General features: G+C 44.6%; 1 protein-coding gene across 2 annotated transcripts; it reads left to right on the forward strand.

Moving 5' to 3' along the window:
- The first annotated feature begins 1,731 nt into the window (after nucleotides 1–1,731).
- Nucleotides 1,732–19,959, forward strand: CUNH17orf75 (chromosome unknown C17orf75 homolog). 2 transcript variants are annotated; one of them, XM_041665882.1, is made up of 10 exons: nucleotides 1,732–1,917; nucleotides 3,049–3,129; nucleotides 5,750–5,875; nucleotides 7,896–8,039; nucleotides 9,159–9,216; nucleotides 11,458–11,577; nucleotides 13,983–14,047; nucleotides 14,194–14,330; nucleotides 17,553–17,656; nucleotides 19,072–19,959. In XM_041665882.1, exons 1-10 carry the CDS (start codon nucleotides 1,778–1,780, stop codon nucleotides 19,186–19,188), a joined length of 1,092 nt encoding a protein of 363 aa, XP_041521816.1. In that variant the 5' UTR covers nucleotides 1,732–1,777; the 3' UTR covers nucleotides 19,189–19,959. The 2 variants fall into 2 exon arrangements, with proteins under 2 accessions (XP_041521816.1, XP_041521815.1); XM_041665881.1 differs by having other exon boundaries at nucleotides 1,733–1,917; nucleotides 18,982–19,959.
- Nucleotides 19,960–23,911: the final 3,952 nt, after the last annotated feature.

Here is a 23,911-nt window from a genome sequence, read left to right on the forward strand (position 1 = left end):
AGAATCAAAGAAAGAAATAGGCCCTGGCCCTGAAATTAGAGCCACAGGCTGAAAAGGGCCAGTGAAAGAAACACATCTTGGCCTTGAAACCAGAGCCAAAACTGTCCCTGGCCAACTAAACAGAAAAACAGTGAATCCCTGTGCAGGGAAATGAACCAATCCCTGATCAGAAAACCAAGTAATTCCTGAGCATGAGATCTAGCCTATCTGGGTTTAAGGGACTGAAATCTGATCAATTCCCACCCTAAGAAGCCCTGCACTTGTTGATCAGTTTGCGGCTGCAGTCTTCCACCCTGGCAGAGGCAGCCACTCTCCTGGGTTCTTTCTTCCCAAAACATCTCTTGAATGAGGTTTGTGTGAGACCTTCCTTCCTCTGAATGGAGCGGAGGACAGAAGTAACAACTTTTCTCAGGAGCAGAGCACAGTTATAATGCTTTTCCTGGGGAAACCTTCCCCTAGCAGAACCCAGTTGTTAGCCAGGCTGTGGTGTCACATACCTTTAATCCCAACACTCAGGAGGTAGAGGTGGGCAGATCTCTGTGAGTTTGAGGCCAGCCTGGTCTACAAGAGCTAGTTCCAAGACAGGCTCCAAAGCTACAGAGAAACCCTGTCTCAGGAAGAAAAAAGAAAGAATGGAGTTGTTAAACTCCAGGGACAGGAGTTGAACTGTAACAACTTGGAAATCTTCTATGGTCAGAACAGAGCTCTTACATTGGAGAAACCTTTCCCTAGAGCACGGCTGTAAACTGCTAGGCTTACTGTGACCTGTGGTACTCCTTAGCTCCCGACTGCCAGAATACTTTCCATCGGAGCTGTAACACTTTGCTAGTTCTCCTTGGCTCCCGACTCTGCCAGGATCCCTTTCCATCCAAGCTGCAATGCACCAACACCACCCAGGTTATTCAAGGTTTTTTTTTTTTTTTTTTTTTTTTGGTTTTTCGAGACAGGGTTTCTCTGTAGCATTGGTGCCTGTCCGGAACTAGCTCTTGTAGACCAGGCTGGCCTCGAACTCACAGAGATCCGCCTGCCTCTGAGTGCTGGGATTAAAGGCGTGAGCCACCACCGCCCGGCTAAATTCAAGAATTTAATACTCTCTCTCAGACACTTCGTTTTATATTTATGTCTCATTATTATTAAACTCATGTATTATTATTATTACTTTGAGACTGTTTCTCTGGCTGTCCTGGGACTTGCTCTGGAGATAAGGTTGGCCTCGAATTCAGAGATCTGCTTGCCTCTGTTTTCAGGGTGCTACAACTAAAGGAGTGCGCCACCATCTTCTGGGATCTTGTCTTTATTAAATTTTATTTTTGAGGCAAGATCTCACCGTGTAGCATTGGCTGGTTTGGAACGCGGTATGTAAACCAGAGAGGCCTCGAGCTCACAGAGATCCTCCTGCCTCTGCCTCTAGAGTGTTAGTGTTAAAGGGGTGCTCCACCGGGACTGGCTAAATTTGTGTCTGATCAAACTGTTATAATAGCATGTCTTTTTTGCTCACGGAAAGAAGGCAGGAGAGCAGCTGTACCATCTTCAACATACACTGTCTCCTTGATATGTCAAGGAGGAAAGTTAGTTAAAAAGAAATAGTAAAAGGTTCTCAGAAAGCCCCCCTGAGAAATGCTATTCTCTCCAACTGAGCTTTCTTGCCCGGGACTCGAAAAGCCGGCGGAACTCAGGTGTGCGAGGGCGAGGAGGAGGTCGAGCCGGCGCACAGAGGACCGCCCAGCTGCGGGGGAACGGTTTGACTGGGACACAGGGCCGCGAGGAGGCTGCCACGATGCTCCCGTCTTTGCAGGAATCGCTGGATGGGGACGAAAAGGAGCTGGAGAGCAGCGAGGAGGGTGGCTCTGCAGAGGAGCGGAGACTCGAGCCACCACCCAGCAGACACTATTGCCTGTACAGCTACCGCGGAAGCAGGTGCCCGCGTCCTGCCCGCTGCGCCCGCTGCCCCGCCGCCCAGCCTTGCACCCCGAAGCCCCCACTCGCCATCTCCTCTCCCAGCCAAGGTCTCTGACCCGATGGGCCCTCCTGGCCTCCATCGGTTCTTCATGGCCCGTCTGGACTTTTATGCCCTGCTCTCCCAAGTCCTCTGCCCTCTTTTAGACCCTGTCACCGCAGCCCGATATCTCTTCAGCGCAGGCCTCCAGTGTCTGTTCCCTGCCCTCAGTGGCTGTCCCCAGTTGCGTTTATTTCTACGACACACTTTCATCCCCGCCCTCTAGTTTCCTTGATTCTTGCTGCCTTTCTCTCCCCTCGGTAACCCCTGCCCACCGCGACTGACTTCCTAGGAGCCCTTCTGGCCCGATAATTTTTTAAGATGTGTTTTACATTTTTATTTTTAATTATGTGTCTCTGTGTCTGTGTGTGGGTATTCGCATGTGCATGCAGGTGCCCACTGAGGCCAGAGGCATCAGACACACATAGCACTTAAGTTACAGTCGATTGTGAGGTGCCCTAATTGCGTATTGAGAACTAGGATCCATCCCCAAGAACACTGAGCGCTCTTAACCGCTGAGATATCATTTCGGGCCTTGTTTGTTTTTTATATTAATTAATTTTTTTCTTATTAAAAATTATGTGTGTTGGTCTTTTGCTTGGATGTATGTCTGTGTGAGGGTGTTTGAGCCTTTGGAACAAGGGTTACAGACCATTGTGAGCTGCCATATGGGTTCTAGGAATCGAACCCAAGACCTCTGGAAGAGCAGCCAATGCTCTTAACCGCTAAGCCATCTCTCCAGTCCTTAATTTATTTTTAAATAGGAGTTCCTTCAAGCTTTCGGAATATTAGGTCTTTTCTCCACTTACTAAGTACCCTGAAGAGTAAGAGGGCTCTTTTTTTTTTTTTTTTTTTTTTTTTTTTTTTTTTTTTTTTACAGAAACATCACTGCGGAGAGTAAGAGGGCTCTTGTCAGCATTTTCTATGGGGTTTCTTTGCCCTTGCAGCATTTTCATTGATTCCTTGTTTTTACCCGACTCGCAAAGACTGGATACTCTACTTGATTTACAGCCCATAACTGATAGTACTGCTTGTTGGATTGCGTCTTGCAGATTGACACAGCATCGAGGGGATAGTGATGATGGACATTCAAGTGGAACAAATACAGAAACTCCCTCTGGTGATGATTTCAGGTAAAAACAGTTAAGTATGATTCACTCGTGCGCTTTCATGATCCGTGCATATCTGTAGGTATCAATGGATGGCCTTCTCTTACTGAATTTTCTCTGAGTCAACCATCAGCTCCTCTTAGGAATCCCTCCTTGGCTCTTTCACTCAAGGTAGGGGTAGATACAAATACTGATAACACCCCTGTGGTTAGCCACATAGAATTCTTTTGTGTTTCTTGACTAGATAGAACTCCAGTAAAAATTCAAGATAATATTTCTGTCAAAATGTATATTTAAAAATAAAGTGGGAGGGGTGTCTCATGCCTTTGATCCCAGCACTTAGGAAGCAGAGGCAAACGGATCTCTGCGTTTGAGGCCATTCTGATCTAAAGAACAAGTTCCAGAATAGTCAAGACTACACAGAGAAACCAAAACAAAACAAAAACAAAGCTGGGTGGCAACGGCACACACGTCTTTAATCCCAGCACTTGGGAGGCAGAGGCAGTTGGATCTCTGTGAGTTTGAGGCCAACCTGGTCTACAAAGCAAGTTCCAGGACAGCCAGTACTCTTATACAGAGAAACCCTGTCTCAAAAAATCAAAACAACAAAACAAAAACACAAATAAATAAAAACAGCAGCCAAACATGGTGGCATTTACCTGTAATTCCAGCACTTGGGTGGTGGAATGCTTTAAGAAGTTCAGGGTCAGGCTGGGGAGATAGTTCAGTCTATAAAGTGTATAAGGACCCAACTTCATTCCCAGAATCCAGGTAAAAGCTGAATAGAGTGGTGTACTTGTAATCCCAGCCCAGGGTAGGCAGAGATAGGAGGATCCTTGGATTTTGTTCACCAACCAGCCTAGCCTAATCCATAAGCCCCAGGTCCCAGGGAGAGACCCTGCCTCAAAAAAGTAAGGTGGACAGCATCTGAGGAACAGGTTAACTTCTACCCTCTATAAGCATGTGCACATGTACACACAAGTGGCCCTACACACATGAATATGCATATTCATGTACACACAGAAACAGTTGAAGATCATCCTCAGTTACACTGTGAGTTTGAAGCAGACTGAGCTGCATGAGACTAATCTTTTTTTTTTTTTTTGATTTATTTATTTATACAGTATCCTGCCTATAAGCCAGAAGAGAGCACCAGATCTCATTATAGGTGGTTATGAGCTGGTTAAAGAGCAGTAAGTGCTCTTAACCGCTGAGCCATCTCTCCAGCCTGAGACTCTAATCTTTAAAAAAAGGAAAAACCATTGGAACTAGAGAAATGACTCAGTGGTTAAGGGCACTGACTGCTCTTCCAGCACCCACATGGTGGCTCACAACCCTAGGTACCTCCAGTTCCAGGAAGCTAATGCCCTCTTCTGGCCTCCACAGATACCAGGCACACATTTGGAACACAAACATGCAGACAAAACACCCCTACACATAAAATAATAAAACTGAAAAAAAGAAAGGAAGAGGCTAGAGGCATGGCTCAGTGGCTAAGAGCACATACTACTTTTCAGAGGACCCAAGTTCAATTCCCAGCACCCATGTCAGGTGGCTCACAACCCCCCCTAACTCCAGATCCAGATTATCTGACACTCTCTTCTGGACTCTGAGGACGCCCAGTCACATGTGGCTTGTACTCATACAGATACACAGGTATGCATGCACATTACCTAAATAGAAATAGCAATAAAGTTTAAAATTATAAAACATCAAGCCGGGCGGTGGTGGCGCACGCCTTTAATCCCAGCACTCGGGAGGCAGAGGCAGGCGGATCTCTGTGAGTTCGAGGCCAGCCTGGTCTACAAGAGCTAGTTCCAGGACAGGAACCAAAAGTTACGGAGAAACCCTGTCTCGAAAAATCATAAAAGGAAAAAAAAATTATAAAACATCAACAATAAAATAGTTCCAGTGAAAGGGTACAGCAGGTAAAGGCACTCACTGCCAAGTCTGATAGATGAGTTCAGTTTGATATGCAGAATTCATAAGATGGAAGGAGAAAATTCACATGGATCCGCCTGCCTCTCAGTTTGCTGGGACTAAAGACTTGTGCCACTACTCTGGGGAAGAAAGTCATCTTTAACGGGAAAGGTTGATTTAGCTCAGTTTCAGAAGTTTCAGTCCATGGTTTCTTGACCCCACTGCCTGTGGCAACACAGGAGTTCATGGCAGAAACATGTAGCAGAAGAGCCTGTTAACTTCACGGCAGTAGGGAAAAAGGGAGGGAGGCAGGCAGGCTTCCAGCCAGCTGGCCAAGCACTTCGGTTCTGATACTCTAGTGACTTCCTCCCATCTCCTGAAGGTTCTAATACTTCCAATAGCATCATGGCCTGGGAGCCAAACCTGCCTTTGGGGGCATTCCAAATCCAAACAGTAACACTCACCAACAGGGGTCATCAAGTAGACAGCATTCCTAAGAGAGACCCTAAAATTGTTATGGCAATAGACAGCTGCAGTCCCAGCACTTGAGAGCATTTGGCAAGTTTGAGGTTAATCTAGGATATGTAGTTTTAGTTCAAGACCAGCCTGGGCCACATAGAGACCTTGTTGAGAGAGAGACCGAGGCCCTGGCTTTGGTGCATTATATGTGATTTATGGGTGTGCATGTACTACTGGTAAGAACGTGTGTCTTCCTCTTGTCCAGCCTCTCCTTGGTGGATACTAATCTTCCTTCTGAAGTGGAGCCAGAGCTGCGCAGTTTCATTGCTAAGCGTCTTTCCAAAGGAGCATTCTTTGAAGGGCTGGGTAATGTTGCATCTGTAGAGCTGAGGTAAGTATAAAATATGCTGTCTCCTGTGTTTTTTATTTCTGAGCCAAACATGAGAAGTGTGGAGAAACTTGAAAAGATGTAGACCTGCAGAAAACATCTTTGCTTTCTGTTTTCCAGCACTTCCTCCTCTCCTGCTCCCAGCCAGAATGATGACTCTCACGCATAAACATGGCGAAATTAGATTGAGTGAGATTCTGGCACCTCAATGTAATTTAGTCTTGTTTTATATTTAGACAACAGATTCCAGGGCTGGAGATGTAGCCCTGCTGTAGAGCACTTACCTAGCATGTACAGCTCTCTGTCCCTTAGTGTCTTTTTTTTTTTTTTTAATAATTTACTTTTATTTAATGTACACGGTGCATTGCCTGCATGTGTGTCTGTGTGAGGGATTGGATCCCCTGGAACTGGAGTTTACAAACAGTTGTGAGCTGCCATTTGGGTGCTGGGAATTGAACCTCGGTCCTCTGGAAGAGCAACTATTGTTCCCAACTGCTGAGCCATCTCTCCAGCCCCCTCCTTAGTGTCATTTTTTTTTCTTTTCTTTTTTCTAACCCTAACCCTAACCCCTAAACCCTAAACCCTAACCCCCAACCCCCTAACCCCTAACCCTAACCCCTAACCCCTAACCCTAACCCTAACCCTACCTTAGTGTCATTTTAAAAAGTTAATTGCCAATGTAGAAATTGTATGCCTATAGTTTGTAACATAGTTTCACAAATGCTGATGTAGTTCTTCTTACAAAGGGAAATAGGGCAGTGATCTTATTTTCCAGTGAACAAGTAAACACAGAGAACCAAAATTGGAAGGCCAAGGTCAGGTCACAGGGAGGTCAGGTCACAGGCACCCTGAGCCTGACCCCAGCTGTCCTGTCATCGAACTCCTTTAGACCGCGCATTTTTTAAACATAGGTCCTCATACCGGTGGTCCAAGGTAAAGCTACTAGAAAAGCCAGGCACATCAGCGTAGAACATCCATGACATGTGAAAGTTTAAAGGACGGAGAACATGCTAATTTTATGTAAACATGACATGAGTATTCTGTGAACAAAGTTGTCCTTTTTTTTTTTTTTTTGGTTTTTCGAGACACGGTTTCTCTGTGGTTTTGGAGCCTGTCCTGGAGCTAGCTCTTGTAGACCAGGCTGGTCTCGAACTCACAGAGATCCGCCTGCCTCTGCCTCCCGAGTGCTGGGATTAAAGGCGTGCGCCACCACCGCCCGGCCAGAGTTGACCTTTGTATGAATTTTTCTTTAAACACTTTTTAAATTATTTTATTTTCTGTGTATTGTTGGTGGATCTACCTGCATAAGTGTCTGTGTACAAGGTGTGTGCCTGGTGCCTGCAGAGCCCAGAAGAGGGTGTTGGATCCCCTGGAGCTAAATATGTTTGTGAGCCACTATGTGCTGGAAATTGAACCTGGGTCTTTTAGAAGAGTAGCCAATGCTTTTTTAACTGCTTAGCCATCTCTCCAGCTCATAGGTTTTTCACATAAGACTGCAGAATTCAAAGAACCTCTATGAGATGCTGGTTTATTAAAGTCTCACCATGTAACCTGATTGGTCTGGGGCTCACCATGTAGACCAGGTTGTTTGTTTTTTTTCAACATTTATTTATTTAATATTCTGTCTGTGTGTATGTCTGCAGGCCAGAAGAGGGCACCAGACCTCATTACAGATGGTTGTGAGCCACCATGTGGTTGCCAGGAATTGAACTCAGGACCTTTGGAAGAGCAGGCAATGCTTTTAACCACTGAGCCATCTCCCCAGCCCCGACCAGGTTGTTTTTGAACTCACAGAGATCTGCCTGTCTCTGCCTCGTGGTGCAGGGTTGTAGTGCATCACCACACCCAGTCTCTAAGGTGTTTAATAAACTTCACTGGTGTGCAGACACGCTCCTCTGCTGAGATGAGGGGAACGAGGCTGGAAATCTGCATGAGTGGCATCCCAGACCAGGGTTCAGAGCTGTCACAAAGGGAGGAGCATGAGTACCAGATATGCCACTTTTCCCTTTTCTTTCTTTTCTAGAATTCCCGGTTACCGGGTTGGTTGTTACTACTGCCTTTTCCAACAGGAAAAACTGCTTCCTGAAATAGTAGCAGTGGAACCGGAATTTAACCCTTCTGAGTATGTGGTCTGCTTCTTAGGAGGGTCTGAAAAAGGACTGGAGCTATATCCTTTCTTTGGTATTTGAGAGTATCAGGAGGGAAAACATCAGGGGAAGGGACTAGTAGCTACCTCCCTGCTCCCACCTTCCCCACCCTTAAGGGTGTGTCTGAATGTCATTTATGACCATTTGCCCAGGCTTGTTTTAATCCAGTTTGTAGTATTTAAGAGACCTTCTCTCTCTCTTTCTCTCTCTCTTTGAGACAAGCACTCACTTTGTAGTCTTGTAGTCCTGACTGGCATGGAGCTCACTATGTAGGCCATTCTCGTCTCAAACTTAAAGAGATCCACTTGCTTCTGACACTGAGCGCTGGAATTAAAAGCTTGTGCCACCATGCCCAGCTGAGACCTTGTATTTTTCTTCTTTCTTTTGACACAGGGTTTCTCTGTAGCTTTGGAGCCTGTGCTGGAACTTGCTCTGTAGACCAGGTTGGCCCTGAACTCACAGAGATCTGCCTGCCCCTGCCTTCCGAGAGCTGGGATTAAAGGTGTGCGCAACCACCGCCTGGCTCTTTTCCTTTCATGATTTTTTTTTTTTTTTTTTTTGGTTTTTCGAGACAGGGTTTCTCTGTGGTTTTGGAGCCTGTCCTGGAACTAGCTCTTATAGACCAGGCTGGTCTCAAACTCACAGAGATCCGCCTGCCTCTGCCTTCCAAGTGCTGGGATTAAAGGCGTGCGCCACCACCGCCTGGCTTCTTTTCATGATTTTATTTACTATGTATACAGTGTTTTGCCTGCATCAGAAGAGGGCAGCAGATATCATTATAGATGTTTGTGAACCACCATGTGGTTGCTGGGAATCGAACTTAGGACCTCTGGAAGAATATAGTCTGTGCTCTATACTTCTGAGCCTTCTCTCCAGCTCTTCCTTCCTTCCTTCCTTCCTTTCTTTCTTTCTTTTTTTTGACTCAGGGTTTTTTTGTTTCTTTTTGTATCCCTGCCTGTCCTGAAACTTGCTCTGTAGACCAGGCTGGCCTTGAACTCAGAGATCTGCTTGCCTTTGACTCCCAAGTGATGGTATTAAAATATTAAAGGCCTGTGCCATCAATGCCCAGCAACCTTGTATTTCTTGCTGAGAGGTAAGATACTGATTGATCATTCTATATCACTTCCTTAAGAACATACTTTCAGGCTTGAATTGGACAAGTATATTCAAGGGCTGAAAAATAACATGAACTGCAAGGTAAGATGGCTGATGGGAGCGCTAAAGACTAAAGTGATGAACACGCCAGGACTGCTGTACTTGTCGGGTCATTCGGTAGCTCACCATGTGGGCAGTGGATCAGTGCTATGGGCACAGGCAGGGAGGCGGCTCAATTCCCAGTACCCTCATGGTGGCTCACAACCATCTGTAGCTCTAGTTCCAGGGAATCAGACACCATCCTCTGGCCTCTGCCGTCACTATGCACATGTGATACGCAGACATACATGCCTGCAAAACCCCATACTCCTAAAATAAAGTAAATTAAAAAATCAAGCACAGCTGGTGAGAGGTTTCAAAGGTAGATGTGCCTGCCACCAAGTCTGACTATCTGAGTTTGATACCCAGGACTCCACTGAGGAAAGAGAACTGACTTACTCCGACCTCCACATATGTATGGCACATGCACATACATACACACAGAAATGTAAAAACAAAGACAAATCTGTGCAAAGTTCAGTGGCGGTTAATAGCACCTGGTGGGAAGAAGAGGCCTTGTCTCTCATATCTAGGCGCACGGTTCTGTATTTTGGTTAGCAGCTTATGGCATCAGAGGTATGCTCCTCCGCACTCTACAGATAGCAAGTTTTAAAAACATTCCATTTTTATTACTCTTTCATGAATTAGACATGTCTATATTGACTCATTTATCCAAACCTGTCAAAACTGCTTTCAGGCCGGGCAGTGGTGATGCACACCTTTAATCCCTTCACTGAGTAGACAGACAGGAGGATCTTTTGATTTCCAGGCCAGAAAAGGCTACACTCACTGGTTTTTGTCTTGAAAAAACAAAAACAAACAACAACAACAGAAAAAAAAAAAAACAGGAAAGAATGGCCAAGGGCTGGAGAGATGGCCCAGTGGTTAAGAGCACTGGTTGCTCTCCCAGAGGTCCTGAGTTCAATTCCCAGCAACCACATGGCAGCTCACCCTGTTACTCACAACCGTCTGTAATGAGATCTGGCGCCCTCTTCTGGCGTGTGGGCATACATGGAGGCAGAATGTTGTATACATAATAAATAAATAAATCTAAAAAATTAAAAAAAAAAAAAAAAGAATGGCCGGCTTGTCAGCACATATCTATAATCTAAGTTCAAGGCTGGCCTGTATTACATGGCTGCAACCATATCTCAAAAACAAACAAACAAACTGAAAAGGTACCTATCTTAGCTCTTGTTGTCCAGCCATTAGGAGGGCCAGAGTGCAGCTCCCAACTGAAAGTCCTGCTACTCATCACCGCCTGTAACTCCAGTTCCGGAGGATGCAACGCCCTTTCTGGACTCTGGAGGCTTCCACAAGAATACACATATACACATACAAACAAAAATAGAATTTAAAATTGTACTGAAGAAAGCTAAGAAGGTGGCTTTGAGGACCTGAGTTTGGACCCCCAGTGCCCACAGAAAAATCTGGGTGTGGTGACATGCCTCTGTAACCCCAGTGCTGAAGTGGTGGTGGACAGGCAGATACCTGTACCTCATTAGCCAGCCATCCCATCCAAATCAGTGAGCTCCAGGTTCAGTGAAAGACCCTGGCTCAAGAAAATAAGTTGGAGGGGCTGGAGAGATGGCTCAGAGGTTAAGAGCATCGCCTGCTCTTCCAAAGGTCCTGAGTTCAATTCCCAGCAACCACATGGTGGCTCACAACCATCTGTAATGAGGTCTGGTGCCCTCTTCTGGCTTTCAGGCATACATGCAGACAGAATATTGTATACATAATAAATAAATATTTAAAAAAAAAAAAAGAAAATAAGTTGGAGAAGTTGGAGAGGTGGTACCTGCCAAGACTGCTGACCTGAGTTTATCTCCAGCACCCAAGGGTTGAAGACCAGGGCTGACTTCTACAAGTTGTTCTCTGATCTAAACAGACACTGGCACACTTGTGTCCACTACCATCAGCCCACCTCCAAAAATGCAGTTGAAAATCTTAAGGTGGCAAGCAATTGAGGAAGACGCCTGATGTCAACTCTGAGCCTTCACAGGCATGCAGAGAAAGAGTATATACAGCTGGGTGATGGTGGCTCACGCCTTTAATTCCAACACTCGGGAGGCAGAGGCAGGTGGATCTCTAAAAGCTAGTCCCAGAACAGCTAGGATTGATACACAGAAAAACCCTGTCTCAAAAAAACAAAAGCAAACAAAAAAAGAGTATATTGAAGACAAAAGTCCACTAAGCTAAAGATTTTTATGATATTAAAGCAAGCAACATTCTCTCTCAACCTAGGAAAGCAGCCTGGGATGTGATGTCAGGTCCTATCTGCACAGCTGGTATGAGGATGTGGTGTGTCCGATCCAAAGGGTGGTTCTTCTCTTTCAGGAAAAGCTGACCTTTCTGCTGCATGCTGTAAGTATTGCACACAAAGACCATCCCGGGTAGACTCTCCTCAGCAGACCTGGATCGTTTAGAAACATACTCATTTTCTCTAAACATAGCTTTTCCCTGCCTGAATATTTCTTCAGACAATGCTTGCTGTTTAGACCACATCTTACTGGCTCCTGTCTAGAAAGTTTTATTACTAGGGTGGGGTTGAATGTCAGCTGGATCTCTCCATTAAAAACCGCTTTCACACGAGGTGTGCCGGTGCATGTCTGTGCTCCTAGCACTAGGACAGAAGCAGGAGAAGGAGGTTAAGGTCAGTCTCAGCTTCACAGAGAGTTTGACACACAGCTGATTTATGGGAGACCCTGTCCCGTTAAAAATGTCAGCTGGGCCTTCACATTTAAGAAAAAGTAATAATCTTTTCTTCTTAGCCACTTTTTTAAAGATAAGGCTTCACCGGGCAGTGGTGGCACACACCTTTAATCCCAGGCAGAGGCAGGCGGATCTCTAAATTCAGGAGCAGCCAAGGATATGCAGGAAAACACTTTCTCAAAAAAAAAAAAAAAACCAAAGAATTAATAAAAAGCAAAAAAAGATAGGGCCTAACTGTTCAGCCCAGGATGGCTTACCTTTTTTTTTTTTTTTTTTAGAAAAGACTTAAATGATTTTTTTTTTTTGTGTGTGTGTGTGTGTGTGTGTGTGTGTGTAGAGACAGAGGGCAACTTTTGTGAGCTCTCATCTTCAGCCTTTTTTTTTTTCTCTTCCTTTTTTCGAGACAGGGTTTCTCTGTGGTTTTGGAGCCTGTCCTGGAACTAGCTCTTGTAGACCAGGCTGGTCTCGAACTCACAGAGATCCTTCTGCCTCTGCCTCCCAAGTGCTGGGATTAAAGGCGTGCGCCACCACCGCCCGGCTCTTCAGCCTTGTTTCTGTGTGCATACTAGCAGGCTGGCCCTCGAGCTTTCTGCTGATCATCTCGTATCTGCCTCCCATGTCACCGTGGGAGTGCTGGGACGTGCATGCCCCAGATCCGGCTCTCGTGGGTTCTGAGGGTCACACTCAGGCCATCTGGCTGCAACAGCTAGCACTTTTACTCAGCTGAGTCACTTCCAGCTCTGACTCCAACTCTTCAATCTTACCTGCCTCAGCTTCTTGAGATTATGGACCTGCCCAACCACATCTGTCTGAAATAATTACTGTTTGAAATGCTGGGAAACAGGTGCCATTTTCAGAATATCTGAAAATGAAAGCAAGATGCAAAGTAATTTTAACTATACGAAAATGTTTGGGCCCTGCACAAGCCCACCTGCATTCAATCCCCAGATTCCACAAGATGGCAGGAGAGAACCAAATCCCAGAACTGTCCTGACTTCCACATGCAGTCCTTGACACTTTTATACACACGAACACACATGTATACACACACACACGATAAATAGACAGATTTGGGGGCCAGTGTAATAGCTAAGGGCATTTGCTGCCAAGCCTGACAACCTGAGTTCAATCCCTGGAACCTTCAAGAGAGTACTGATACCTGCAAATAGACCTCTGACCTCCACATGAGTGCCATGGCATGCGTGCAGCCCCCATTGAGATAAATAAGTGAGTAAATAAATGCTGGAAAATGTTAAAGTGGTGACACATGTAATTTTAAAGACGCCATGAAGAAGTCACGCCATGCAGCAAGGCTCACATCGGAGGCACATAGGAGATGTATTGGAAGAGGAGCGAAGGGGGCAGAGGAGGGAGAGAGGGGCAGAGACAAGTTCCCTAGAGACAAGTGGTAGAAAAGAGAGAGAGGGAGAGAGAGACACGGGAGGTGGGCAGGCCCACCTTTTAAAAGGGAACGTAGTGAATGTGCTCAGGAGGTGCTCTTAGTGGCTGCAGGTAGGACTGTCCTGTCAGGATCCCAAGGGCAGGCCAGTGCAGATGCCTGAATACTGAGGTTGGAGGATCAGGAGGTGCAGGCTAGCTATGCTGCAAAGCAAGACTATCTTAAAATAAACCATACTAATAAATAAAAATTAAAACAAATGAAAACAAGCCAGGCTATGATGTTGCACGCCTCTAATTCCAGCACTTGGGGGGATCTCCGTGAGTTGGAGGCCAGCCTGGTCTATAGAGTAAGTTCCAGGACAGTTCCAGTGCTACACAGAGAAACCCTGTTTCTCAAAGTCAAATCAGACAAAGAAATAAGTCAAACATTACTGAGCAGGGCTTTAGCTTAGAGCACTTGTGTAGGGTGTACGAGGTCCTGGGCTTAATCTGCAGCAGGGGAAAACCTTTCCTTCAGATGTTTCAGACAGCCGCTGAGCACAAGGTGCGGTGGGCATTGTTCTTTAATAACCATGGCAGACGATGCATTTGGATGCAGTGGTGGCCAGTGAGGAACAGAGGAGGCATGTATCAAACTGGCTCCCTCTCTCTCACAGGCTCTAAGTTATACTCCTGTTGAGCTTAAAGAATCAGATGAAAAAACAAGGAGAGACATTAACAGGTAAAGAACAATAATTTCTGAAGAAATCCTGCCCCCCCCCCCAAGCCAAACGGCTCCATTTTTACCTCCCACCCCTAGTATAGAATGCATTTGTTTTCTCCTGTTCTGCAATGCTGTTGATGGAAAAGGACTTGTATATATGACAGGTTTCTGAGTGTGGCCAGTCTCCAAGGACTTATTCATGAAGGCACCATGACCTCTTTGTGCATGGCCATGACAGAGGAGCAGCATAAGTCTGTGATCATCGACTGTAGTGGGCCCCAGCCTCAGTTCTACAATGCAGGTGAGTCAGAAACCTAGAGGCAATGTTTGTGGGACTCCTGCACTGAAAACACGTGACACAGACATGTCCTTGTGCTAAGTTGCTGAAACCTTAATGATCCTAGAGACATGGGATTCAATTCATGCCTGTGGTCCACTTCTGCATATTAAAAAGTTCACGTGTGTACATGTGTGTATATAAGAAAACTCATATCTGTGTACACAGGAACAAACCCCAAAATGCTCAGAAAGGCATATTTACATTTTTTTACTTTGAGATAGGTTCTCACTGTATAGTCCAGGTTGGCCTTGAGCTGACAATCCCCCTGCCTGGCTCTCCTAGGATTACAGGTGTGCTTTATATAAAGACTTTTTTTTGTTTGGTTGGTTGACTGCTTTTGAGAAAGTGTCTCATGTAGGCTATATGGGCCTTAAACTTCTAAACCTTTTACCTCCACCTCTCGGATGCCGAGATTATAGATGTGCATTACCCTCCCTAGTGTGCAGACATTTTCTTGTTTTTGGATTTTTTTTTCCAAGACAGTTTCTCTGTGTAGTCCTGACTGTCCTGGGACTCACTCTGTAGACCAGGCTGGCCTCGAACTCAGAGATCTACCTGCCTCTGCTTCCTCAGTGCTGGGATTAAAGCCATGCACCACCACTGCCTGGCATTAAAGACATTTTCTTAAAATCTTTTTTTTTTTTTTTTTTTTTTTTTTGGTTTTTCGAGACAGGGTTTCTCTGTGGCTTTGGAACCTGTCCTGGAACAAGCTCTGTAGACCAGGCTGATCTCGAACTCACAGAGATCCGCCTGCCTCTGCCTCCCGAGTGCTGGGATTAAAGGCGTGCGCCACCACCGCCCGGCCCTCTTAAAATCTTTTTGTTGGGGGCTGGAGAGATGGCTCAGCGGATAAGAGTATTGCCTGCTCTTCCAAAGGTCCTGAGTTCAATTCCCAGCAACCACATGGTGGCTCACAACCATCTAAAATGAGGTCTGGTGCCCTCTTCTGGCCTTCAGGCATACATGCAGAAAGAATATTGTATACATAATAAATCAATCAATCAATCAATCGTTTTGTTTTGTTTTTTTGAGACAGGGTTTTTCTATGTAACAGCTCTGGTTGTCCTGGAACTTGTTTTGTAGAGCAGACTGGCCCCAACTCAGAAATGCATCTGCCTCTGCCTCCCAAGTGCTGGGATTAAAGCCATGTGCCACCACACCTGGTCAAGAAAATCTTTTTTTTTTTTTTTTTTTTTTTTTTTGGTTTTTAGAGACAGGGTTTCTCTGTGGTTTTGGAGCCTGTCCTGGAACTAGCTCTTGTAGACCAGGCTGGTCTCGAACTCACAGAGATCCGCCTGCCTCTGCCTCCCGAGTGCTGGGATTAACGGCGTGCGCCACCACCGCCCGGCCTAAGAAAATCTTTTGAGTGTGTCTGTGTGAGTGCAGGTACGCGTGTGCCCCAGCACACATATGGGAGTCACAGGACAACCCTGGGGGGTAGTTCTTTTTTCTTTTCTTTGTGTGCGTGTGGTTTTTGTTTTGTTTGTTTTTGTTTTTTGTTTTTGAGACAGGTTTCCCTGTAGCTTTGGAGCCTGTCCTGGAATTCACTTTGTAGACAGGGCTAGCTGGTCTCGAACTTAGAGATCCGCCTGCCTTTACCTGCTGAGTGCAGGGATTAAAGGTGTATACCACCACCGCCTGACAGGAGGTAGTTTTTTGTTGGCTCCTCTGTCTGTCAGTCTAGCTGACTCTCAAGGGTTTAGGGGTTTTCCTGTCTCCATCTCAACATAGGAACAATGGGCCGGGCCGTGGTGGTGCACACCTTTAATCCCAGCACTCGGGAGGCAGAGGCAGGCTGATCTCTGGGAGTTCGAGGCCAGCCTGGTCTACAAGAGCTAGTTCCAGGATGGGCACCAAAGCTACAGCGAAACCCTGTCTCGAAAAACAAAACAAAAAACATAGGAACAATGGGACTTCAGATACACCCTTCAGCATCTGGCTTCACGTGGGTGCTGAGACAGTCTCAGGGTCTCGTGCTTGCATGGCCAAGTGCTTTATCCACCAAGCCACCTCCCCATCCCTGAAGACATTTAAAAACATTTATTTATTTATTGTTTTTTTTTTAAAGACAGGATTTCACTGTATAACCCCAGCTGTGTTAGAACTTGCTCTGTAGACCATGCTTGCCTCAAATGCATAGAGATCCACCTGCCTCTGCCTCCTGAGTGCTGGTATTAAAATTGTGTGCCAACACACCTGGCTTCTAAAGACATTTTTTGATATAACAAATTGGAAGCAACTTAAATGTTTAACAAGAAGAAATCAGTAAATTGCTAATTCACAGATTGGAGTTTAGAGTGGCTAAAATCAAACTAGAGATACATGTTAATGTCTCTGATCATACTGTTCAGTGAAACAGCCACTAAGAAGAACACAGAGTCAACATATAGAAGCAGTACATATACAAGGTAAAGATGGCTAGCCAAAGCTTCAAGTATATATTAGGAATGAGAGTTTTTTCTGGTGGGAATAGAGGGAAGAGTGATGATGGGGCTTCGGATGCTTGGGTATTTTGCTACCATGTGGTAAGCATAACTATTTTTGAAGTCACAAGAGAAGTTTTAAATAATTATAAATTCATGTGCCAGGCAATGGTGGTTCATGCCTTTAATCCCAGAACTGGGGAGACAGAGGCAGGTGGATCTGTGTGAGTTCAAGGCCAGCTTGGTCTACAAAATGAATTCAGGACAGCCAAGGCTGTTACATAGAGAAACGTTGCCTCAAAAATAAATAGAAAGGGGCTGGAGAGATGGCTCAGTGGTTAAGAGCATTGCCTGCTCTTCCAAAGGTCATGAGTTCAATTCCCGCAACCACATGGTGGCTCACAACCATCTGTAACGAGGTCTGCTGTCCTCTTCTGGTCTGCAAACACACACAGATTGAATATTGTATACATAATAAATAAGTATTTAAATAAATAAATAGGAAGAAGAAAAGAAAAAAAGAGAGGAAAGAAAAGAAATTCATTTGCTAGAACTGTGGTTAATAGCAGGTGCTGTTCTTTTCAGAGAAGGTGTTGGGTTCCCAGCACCCATGTTGGGGGACCCAACACTTTAGGTCTCCTAGGGCACCTGTATTCATATGCACACATACTCATACACACAATTAAAATAATAAAAGTAAAATCGTTAAAACTGGCATACATGTGCTTTGTGTTATTTAATTTTATTTCCTGTTGTTTAGGAAGCAACCGTTTTTGTGAGGACTGGATGCAGGCTTTCCTACATGGTGTTGAAGCGGGGAACCCTTTCCTTTTCAGACAAGTCCTGGAGAACTTTAAACTAAAGGTAACGAACTGGCTGTGTGCCAGGGGCCATGCACACTGTTTGCTTCTGCATCTGGTTACTGCAGGAGGCAGCAGCAGTGCTTGGCTTCACAGTCACGATGCTTTTTATTGGTTCTGCATCTGGTTACTGCAGGAGGCAGCAGCAGTGCTTGGCTTCACAGTCACGATCTTTTTATTGGTTCTGCATCTGATTACTGCAGGAGGCAGCAGTGGTGCTTGGCTTCGCAGTCACAATGCTTTTTATTGGTTCTGCATCTGATTACTGCAGGAGGCAGCAGCGGTGCTTGGCTTTGCAGTCACAATGCTTTTTATTGGTTCTGCATCTGATTACTGCAGGAGGCAGCAGCGGTGCTTGGCTTCACAGTCACGATGTTCTTTAGGTGGGGCATCCTCAGAACTCGTCTCAGAAGGCACTGCTGTCCAGCAGCATTGTGTGCATGCAATTTCATTTCCAATACTTTGTGGTGAATTGCTTGCTTATAGTTAGGGGACATCAAGCTGATAATTTGTGATGTATATACATTGCAATACACAGAAACAAATTATTTTAAATTCTGGTCGGTGAGTACTATCACCTCAGGAGATTTTTTTTTTTTTTGTTTTGTTTTTTGTTTTTTTTTTGTTTTTCGAGACAGGGTTTCTCTGTGGTTTTGGAACCTGTCCTGGAACTAGCTCTTGTAGACCAGGCTGGTCTCGAACTCACAGAGATCCGCCTGCCTCTGCCTCCCAAGTGCTGGGATTAAAGGCGTGCGCCATCACCGCCCCGCTCCTCAGGAGATTTTTAAAGTTTTAAATTTTTTCTTTGTTTGTTTTGGTTTTTCAAGACAGGGTTTCTCTGTCACAGTCCTGGCTGTCCTCGACCTCATTCCTTAGACCAGGCTGGCCTTGAACTCACAGAGATCACCTGCCTCAGCTATCAAGTGCTGGGATTAAAGGCATGTGCCACCACAGCTTGACAGAAGACTTTTAAAAAGTCTTTTTAAATGTGTGATTCTGTTACACTAAAGGCAGAGGATACTAGCAATAGGAATAATGGGTGTTCTTATAAAAAGCTCAACATTAGCTGGGTGTGGTGGCGCACACCTTTAATCCCAGCATTGAGAGGCAGAGGCACGTAGACCTGTGAGTTTGAGGCCAGCCTGGTCTACAAAGTGAGTTTCAGGACAGCCAGGGCTACATAGTGAGACCTTGTCTCAAAAAAACGAAACGAAACAAAACGAATGCCACCACTGTTGACACACCCTGAGTGTTCACCTTGAGAGCAGGCATTCTTCAAGGCTCCTCATGACCTCACTAAACAGATTTAACTGGGTCATCTTTTCCTAGGCCATACAAGACACAAACAATTTGAAGAGATTTATCCGACAGGCAGAGATGAATCACTATGCTTTGTTTAAATGTTACATGTTCCTTAAGAACTGCGGCAGTGGAGATATTCTTTTGAAGATTGTTAAAGTGGAACATGAAGAAATGCCCGAAGCCAAAAGTGTGGTGGCGGTCCTTGAAGAGTTCATGAGAGAAGCCCTTGACTGAGGTGTGAGCGTGACATGGATTAGGCTGCGTGTGTGGAACTGTAGTTGTCATTGTTCACAGGATCACACTGCTCCTAAGATGACGGAAACACACAGGTTCTTTCTGCCTTTTGTACTTTGTTTGTTTAACTTAATTAAACACAGAAATCCAAGGATCATCTTCACAGAGTCCTAGGCAGATAATGTGTATTACAATTGTGGAATTTTGCTACCTTGTTAGTCTCATAAATTTTAAGCTTAAAACATATGCTGCCTAAAAAGCTTTGGAGGTGATTTTTGGCTTCTCAGGAGTTTACTGTAGTATTTAGCAGGTTTTCCTCCTCCTCCTCAAGCCAAAAAAAAAAAGTTCCTCTTTCTCGGTAGACCTGTGATCCTAGTGAGATGTGACCACACATGCCTATAATCTGGCTACTCAGGAGGTGGAGTCAGGTTTCAAGTTCCAGGCCAGTCTGAGCTACAGAGTAAGTTTGTGCCCGGCTTGGACTATATAGCAGTCATCATACTGATCTTCTAGCACCACCATCGGTTTCAAAGACAGACCTGTTCATGCTGTGGCTGCCTGGTACACACCAATGGTTGGCATGAAGGATGAAGCCACCTTATTTCAAGCCAATATGCAAATAAATCATGAGTGTATAAGAATTTAAAAGTGAGGGGCTGGAGAGATGGCTCAGTAGTTAAGAGCACTGGCTGTTCTTCCAGAGGTCTTGAGTTCAATTCCCAGCCACCATATGGTGGCTCACAACCATCTGTAATGAGATCTGGCATCCTCCTCTGGCGTGCGGGCATACTTGGAGGCAGAAAGTTGTATACATAATAAATAAATAAATCTTAAAAAAAAAAATAAAGAATTTAAAAGTGAGCCGGGCAGTGGTGGCACACACATGCCTTTAATCCCAGTACTTGGGAGGCAGAAACAGGTGGATTTCAGTAGTTCGAGGCTATCCTGGTCTACAAAGTGAGTTCCAGGACAGCCAGGACTATTACACAGAGAACCCCTATTTAAAAAAATAAAAATAAAGGAATTTAAAAGTGAGCTGGGTGATGGTGATATGTCTTTAGTCCTAGCACTTGGGAGGCAGAGGCAGGCAGATCTCTATGTGTTTGAAGTCAGCAAGTTCCAGGATAGCTGGGGATACACAGAAAAACCCTGTCTTAAAAAAAACAAAACAAAACAAAAATTTAAAAATGAGCTTTATATTAGATAATACATACTTTTGGGCTGAGAAGATGGCTCAGAAGGCAAAGACGCCTGCCACCCAATCTGACACCCTATGTTCAATCCTCAGGACCCACACAGTAGGAGAGGATCAAACTCCAACAAGTTCCCTCTGACTCCTCTCCCCCCACACATGTACATACAATAAATATAATAAATGGGGGACTATTGCTTTGGAAAAGACCCAGATTTGATTCCCAGCACCTAGGGGATTTGATAGCATGCTCTGACTTCCTCAGGCATCAGACACACATGTAATATACAGACCTACATGCAGGTTAAAATACTTACAAACATAAAATAATTAATCTAAAACCAGAAAAATAAAAGAAATAGGTGTATTAGCTTCAATATGAGGCATTCTCTCAGAAGAAAAGCTATTGCAGAAGTGTCTACATCATTTACAGGTACTTATTTGCCAGGAGCCTATATTTTCTTCCTTTTTTTTTTTTAGGTGAAAATGCTGGGGTTTTTAAACAGTATTAAGGAAAAAAATAGTAAACACAGTAAATATCCTTTACAAGCAAATATAAGAATGCAAACTGGGGGCTGGAGGGATGGCTCAGTGGTTAAGAGCACTAGCTGCTCTTCCTGAGGTCCTGAGTTCAATTCCCAGCAACCACATGGTGGCTCATAACCACCTGTAATGAGATCTGGTGCCCTCTTCTGGCCTTCAGGCATACACAGAGACAGAACATTGTATACATAATAAATAAATAACTTTAAAGAAAAAAAGAATGCAAACTGGAAGCCAGGTGTGGTGATGCATGCCTTTGAATGCAACACTCCACAAGCCAGAGTAGTTGGAGCTCTGTGAGTTCAGGGCCAGCCTGCTTTACTGATTTACATACCAAAGTTTCAGGTCTATATAATATAGTGAGACCCTGTCTCAATAAATAAGCAAATAAAGAATTTTTTTGTTTTGTTTTGTTTTTCGAGACAGGGTTTCTCTGTGGTTTTGGAGCCTGTCCTGGAACTAGCTCTTGTAGACCAGGCTGGTCTCGAACTCACAGAGATCCGCCTGCCTCTGCCTCCTGAGTGCTGGGATTAAAGGCGTGCGCCACCATCGCCCGGCCAAATAAAGAATATTTAAAAAATTTAAGAATGCAAACAAATTCTTCCTATCATAATTGTTTATTGATCTTAGTTTGGTCCTGTGTCACAAGCCTTGGATTGTTTTACTCTGGATCAGTGCCCTGGGGTGGCCATTTCTAAATCCCCATGGATGCCAGCTGCAGCCACACACAGAGTTGTTCTGCACAGCTTTTTAGTAAGTCCATTTGATCATGATTTTGGTTTAGGAAATCAGAAGCCTTGTGTTCTCACTGCCTTCAGGATGCTCAGAGCAGCAGAAGCCTGTAAAACTGAGGAACTCTTAACCGCTCGTAAACCCCTGTTAAGAGCAGAGTTCTAACTTTCAAAGTGATCGACAGTGGCCTGCCTTCTCCTCTCCATAAGTCAGTCTAGGGATATGACTCACCATGCCCTTTCTTTTCTTTAATGAGAAATACAATGCAGGATCTTAAAAAATGCTTTCATATGGCTTTAAAGTTTAATAACTTGGATTATAGGTAGTATAGAAAAGAACCTAAGTAGCATTTTTATAGCTGTCTGATGACTGGATAGTCAGCAGCTCTTAGCACTGGACTCTTCCTAATGCACGTAGTTGGCCACTTGGACGTCATTTTGTAAAAATGAGCAACAGTAGGACATCAATATCTTGAGTCTGTAAAACAAAAATAAAAATCTTCATTTTCAAACTCACAATCAAGAGTCTGACAAATGGTATTTAAGAAATAAATGTAGGGGCTAGGGAAATAGCTCTGTGTAAAGTACTTGCCGTGCAAACATGAGGACCAGAGTTCAACCCTCACAGCCCATATACAAAAGTCAAGTGTGGTAGCATGTGCTTGTAACCCTAGCACTGATGAGGCAGGAGTCCTACTGGCCAGCCTAGCCGGAGAGATAATTCAGTGGATAAAGGCTCTTGCTACCAAGTCTGATGGCCTGAGACCTATCTCCAGAATCCATGTAAAGGTGGAAGGAGAGAGCCGGGTGATGGTGGTGTTGTATGCCTTTAATCCCAGCACTTGGGAGGCAGAGGCAAGTAGATCTCTGTGAGTTTGAGGCCGGCCTGGTCTACAGAGCTAGTTCCAGGACAGCCAGGGCTGTTACAGAGAGAAACCCTGTTTGGACGGTTGCGGGGAGGTGGAAGGAGAGAGAGTACCCACTCCTGCAAACTGCTCTCTGACCTCTCCACATGCATCCCTCAGAATTAATCAGTTGACAAATAGGAAAACAAAAGGGTAGATGGCGCCTGAGGATTGATATCCCAGGGTTGGCCTCTGGCCTCCATATGTTTGTACACACAAACATATACATCAAAAATAATAAAAATAAAAGCAAATGCATCAAATCACTTGTGGATATAGGCAAAGTATAACTGTTTATTTGTAGGTACTTCCTTTGCAATGTAGGCTCACTACAATATACAATTGTATATAGTGGTCTTATGTTTAAAAAGAAGACTGTGATAAATTCTGTATCGCTATTAAAGACAAGGAGAAAAATGTCATGGAATTATCTTGCTGGTCCTGAGAGGAAACAGCTCATGGTCAGAAAGCTGTACTGTATCCAAATTTTAATAAGTGAATGTATTAAATTGTAAAGGTTTAAAAAGACATGGAATAAACTTGTAATTGTGTGCAACACACAGGAAATATATGTTTGCCTTGTATCAAAATTGTACCTAATTTGTAATAATAATAAAACACAGCTTCTAATCAAGGCAGATATTTATGCCTAATTGAACTCAGTTCACACCTTTAATAATTTCCAATAAGTTTATGGGGAAATTATACTTTTTCATAACACACATCATACCCACACACATACACATATCCATACACTAAGGCATGTACATACACCTGTCACCTGTTGGCATGCACAAGAAAGGGGGAAACAGTTTTTATCACAATGTTTTATTTATTGTCTAAAACAGTTTCACCTGTAGGACACAGGGCCTTTCCTCTCTCACACTCATAGAGGGTGATAGGACTAGACTCTGGAATTGAGAAGTGACAAAGTGGGGGGTCTGTGAAGAAAAGACTCAGCAAAGACTCCAAAGTTACCCACCGCTCCTGAGTGACCTTGAGCTGATGAAATGAGATAGGTTCTTTGTAAATGTGCGTATATATTGTATGTGTGTTTTCATGTGTACATGGAGACCAGAGGACCTTGTATATGTGGCCTGGGACTTGCCAAGTAGGCTAGGCTGGCAGGCCAGCAAGTCCCAGGGATTTGCCTCCCCTCACTGGGGTGACAAGTGTGCACTGCATCTGGATTCTACATGGGTACTTGGGACTGGGCACAGCCACATTGGCCAGAAATCCCCCCTTCCTTTTTTTTGTTTGTTTTTGAGATAAGGGCTCTGTTTTGTAGCTCTGGCTGTCCTAGAACTCCTAAGTAGTCCAGGCTGACCTTGAACTCACAGAGATCTACCTGC

Source organism: Microtus oregoni, unplaced genomic scaffold (assembly GCF_018167655.1).
Source record: "Microtus oregoni isolate MIOR12 unplaced genomic scaffold, Mior012 000015F_ref0000493, whole genome shotgun sequence".
NCBI lineage: Eukaryota > Metazoa > Chordata > Mammalia > Rodentia > Cricetidae > Microtus > Microtus oregoni.

Bases quoted from the DNA above. Each gene is read 5' to 3' on its own strand.
- CUNH17orf75 (XM_041665881.1), top strand. From the start codon at position 1,778: ATGCTCCCGTCTTTGCAGGAATCGCTGGATGGGGACGAAAAGGAGCTG. The intron at 9,217-11,457 runs GTAAGATGGCTG...CTCTCAACCTAG, and splicing joins AAAATAACATGAACTGCAAG to GAAAGCAGCCTGGGATGTGA. The intron at 17,657-18,981 runs GTAACGAACTGG...ATCTTTTCCTAG, and splicing joins TGGAGAACTTTAAACTAAAG to GCCATACAAGACACAAACAA.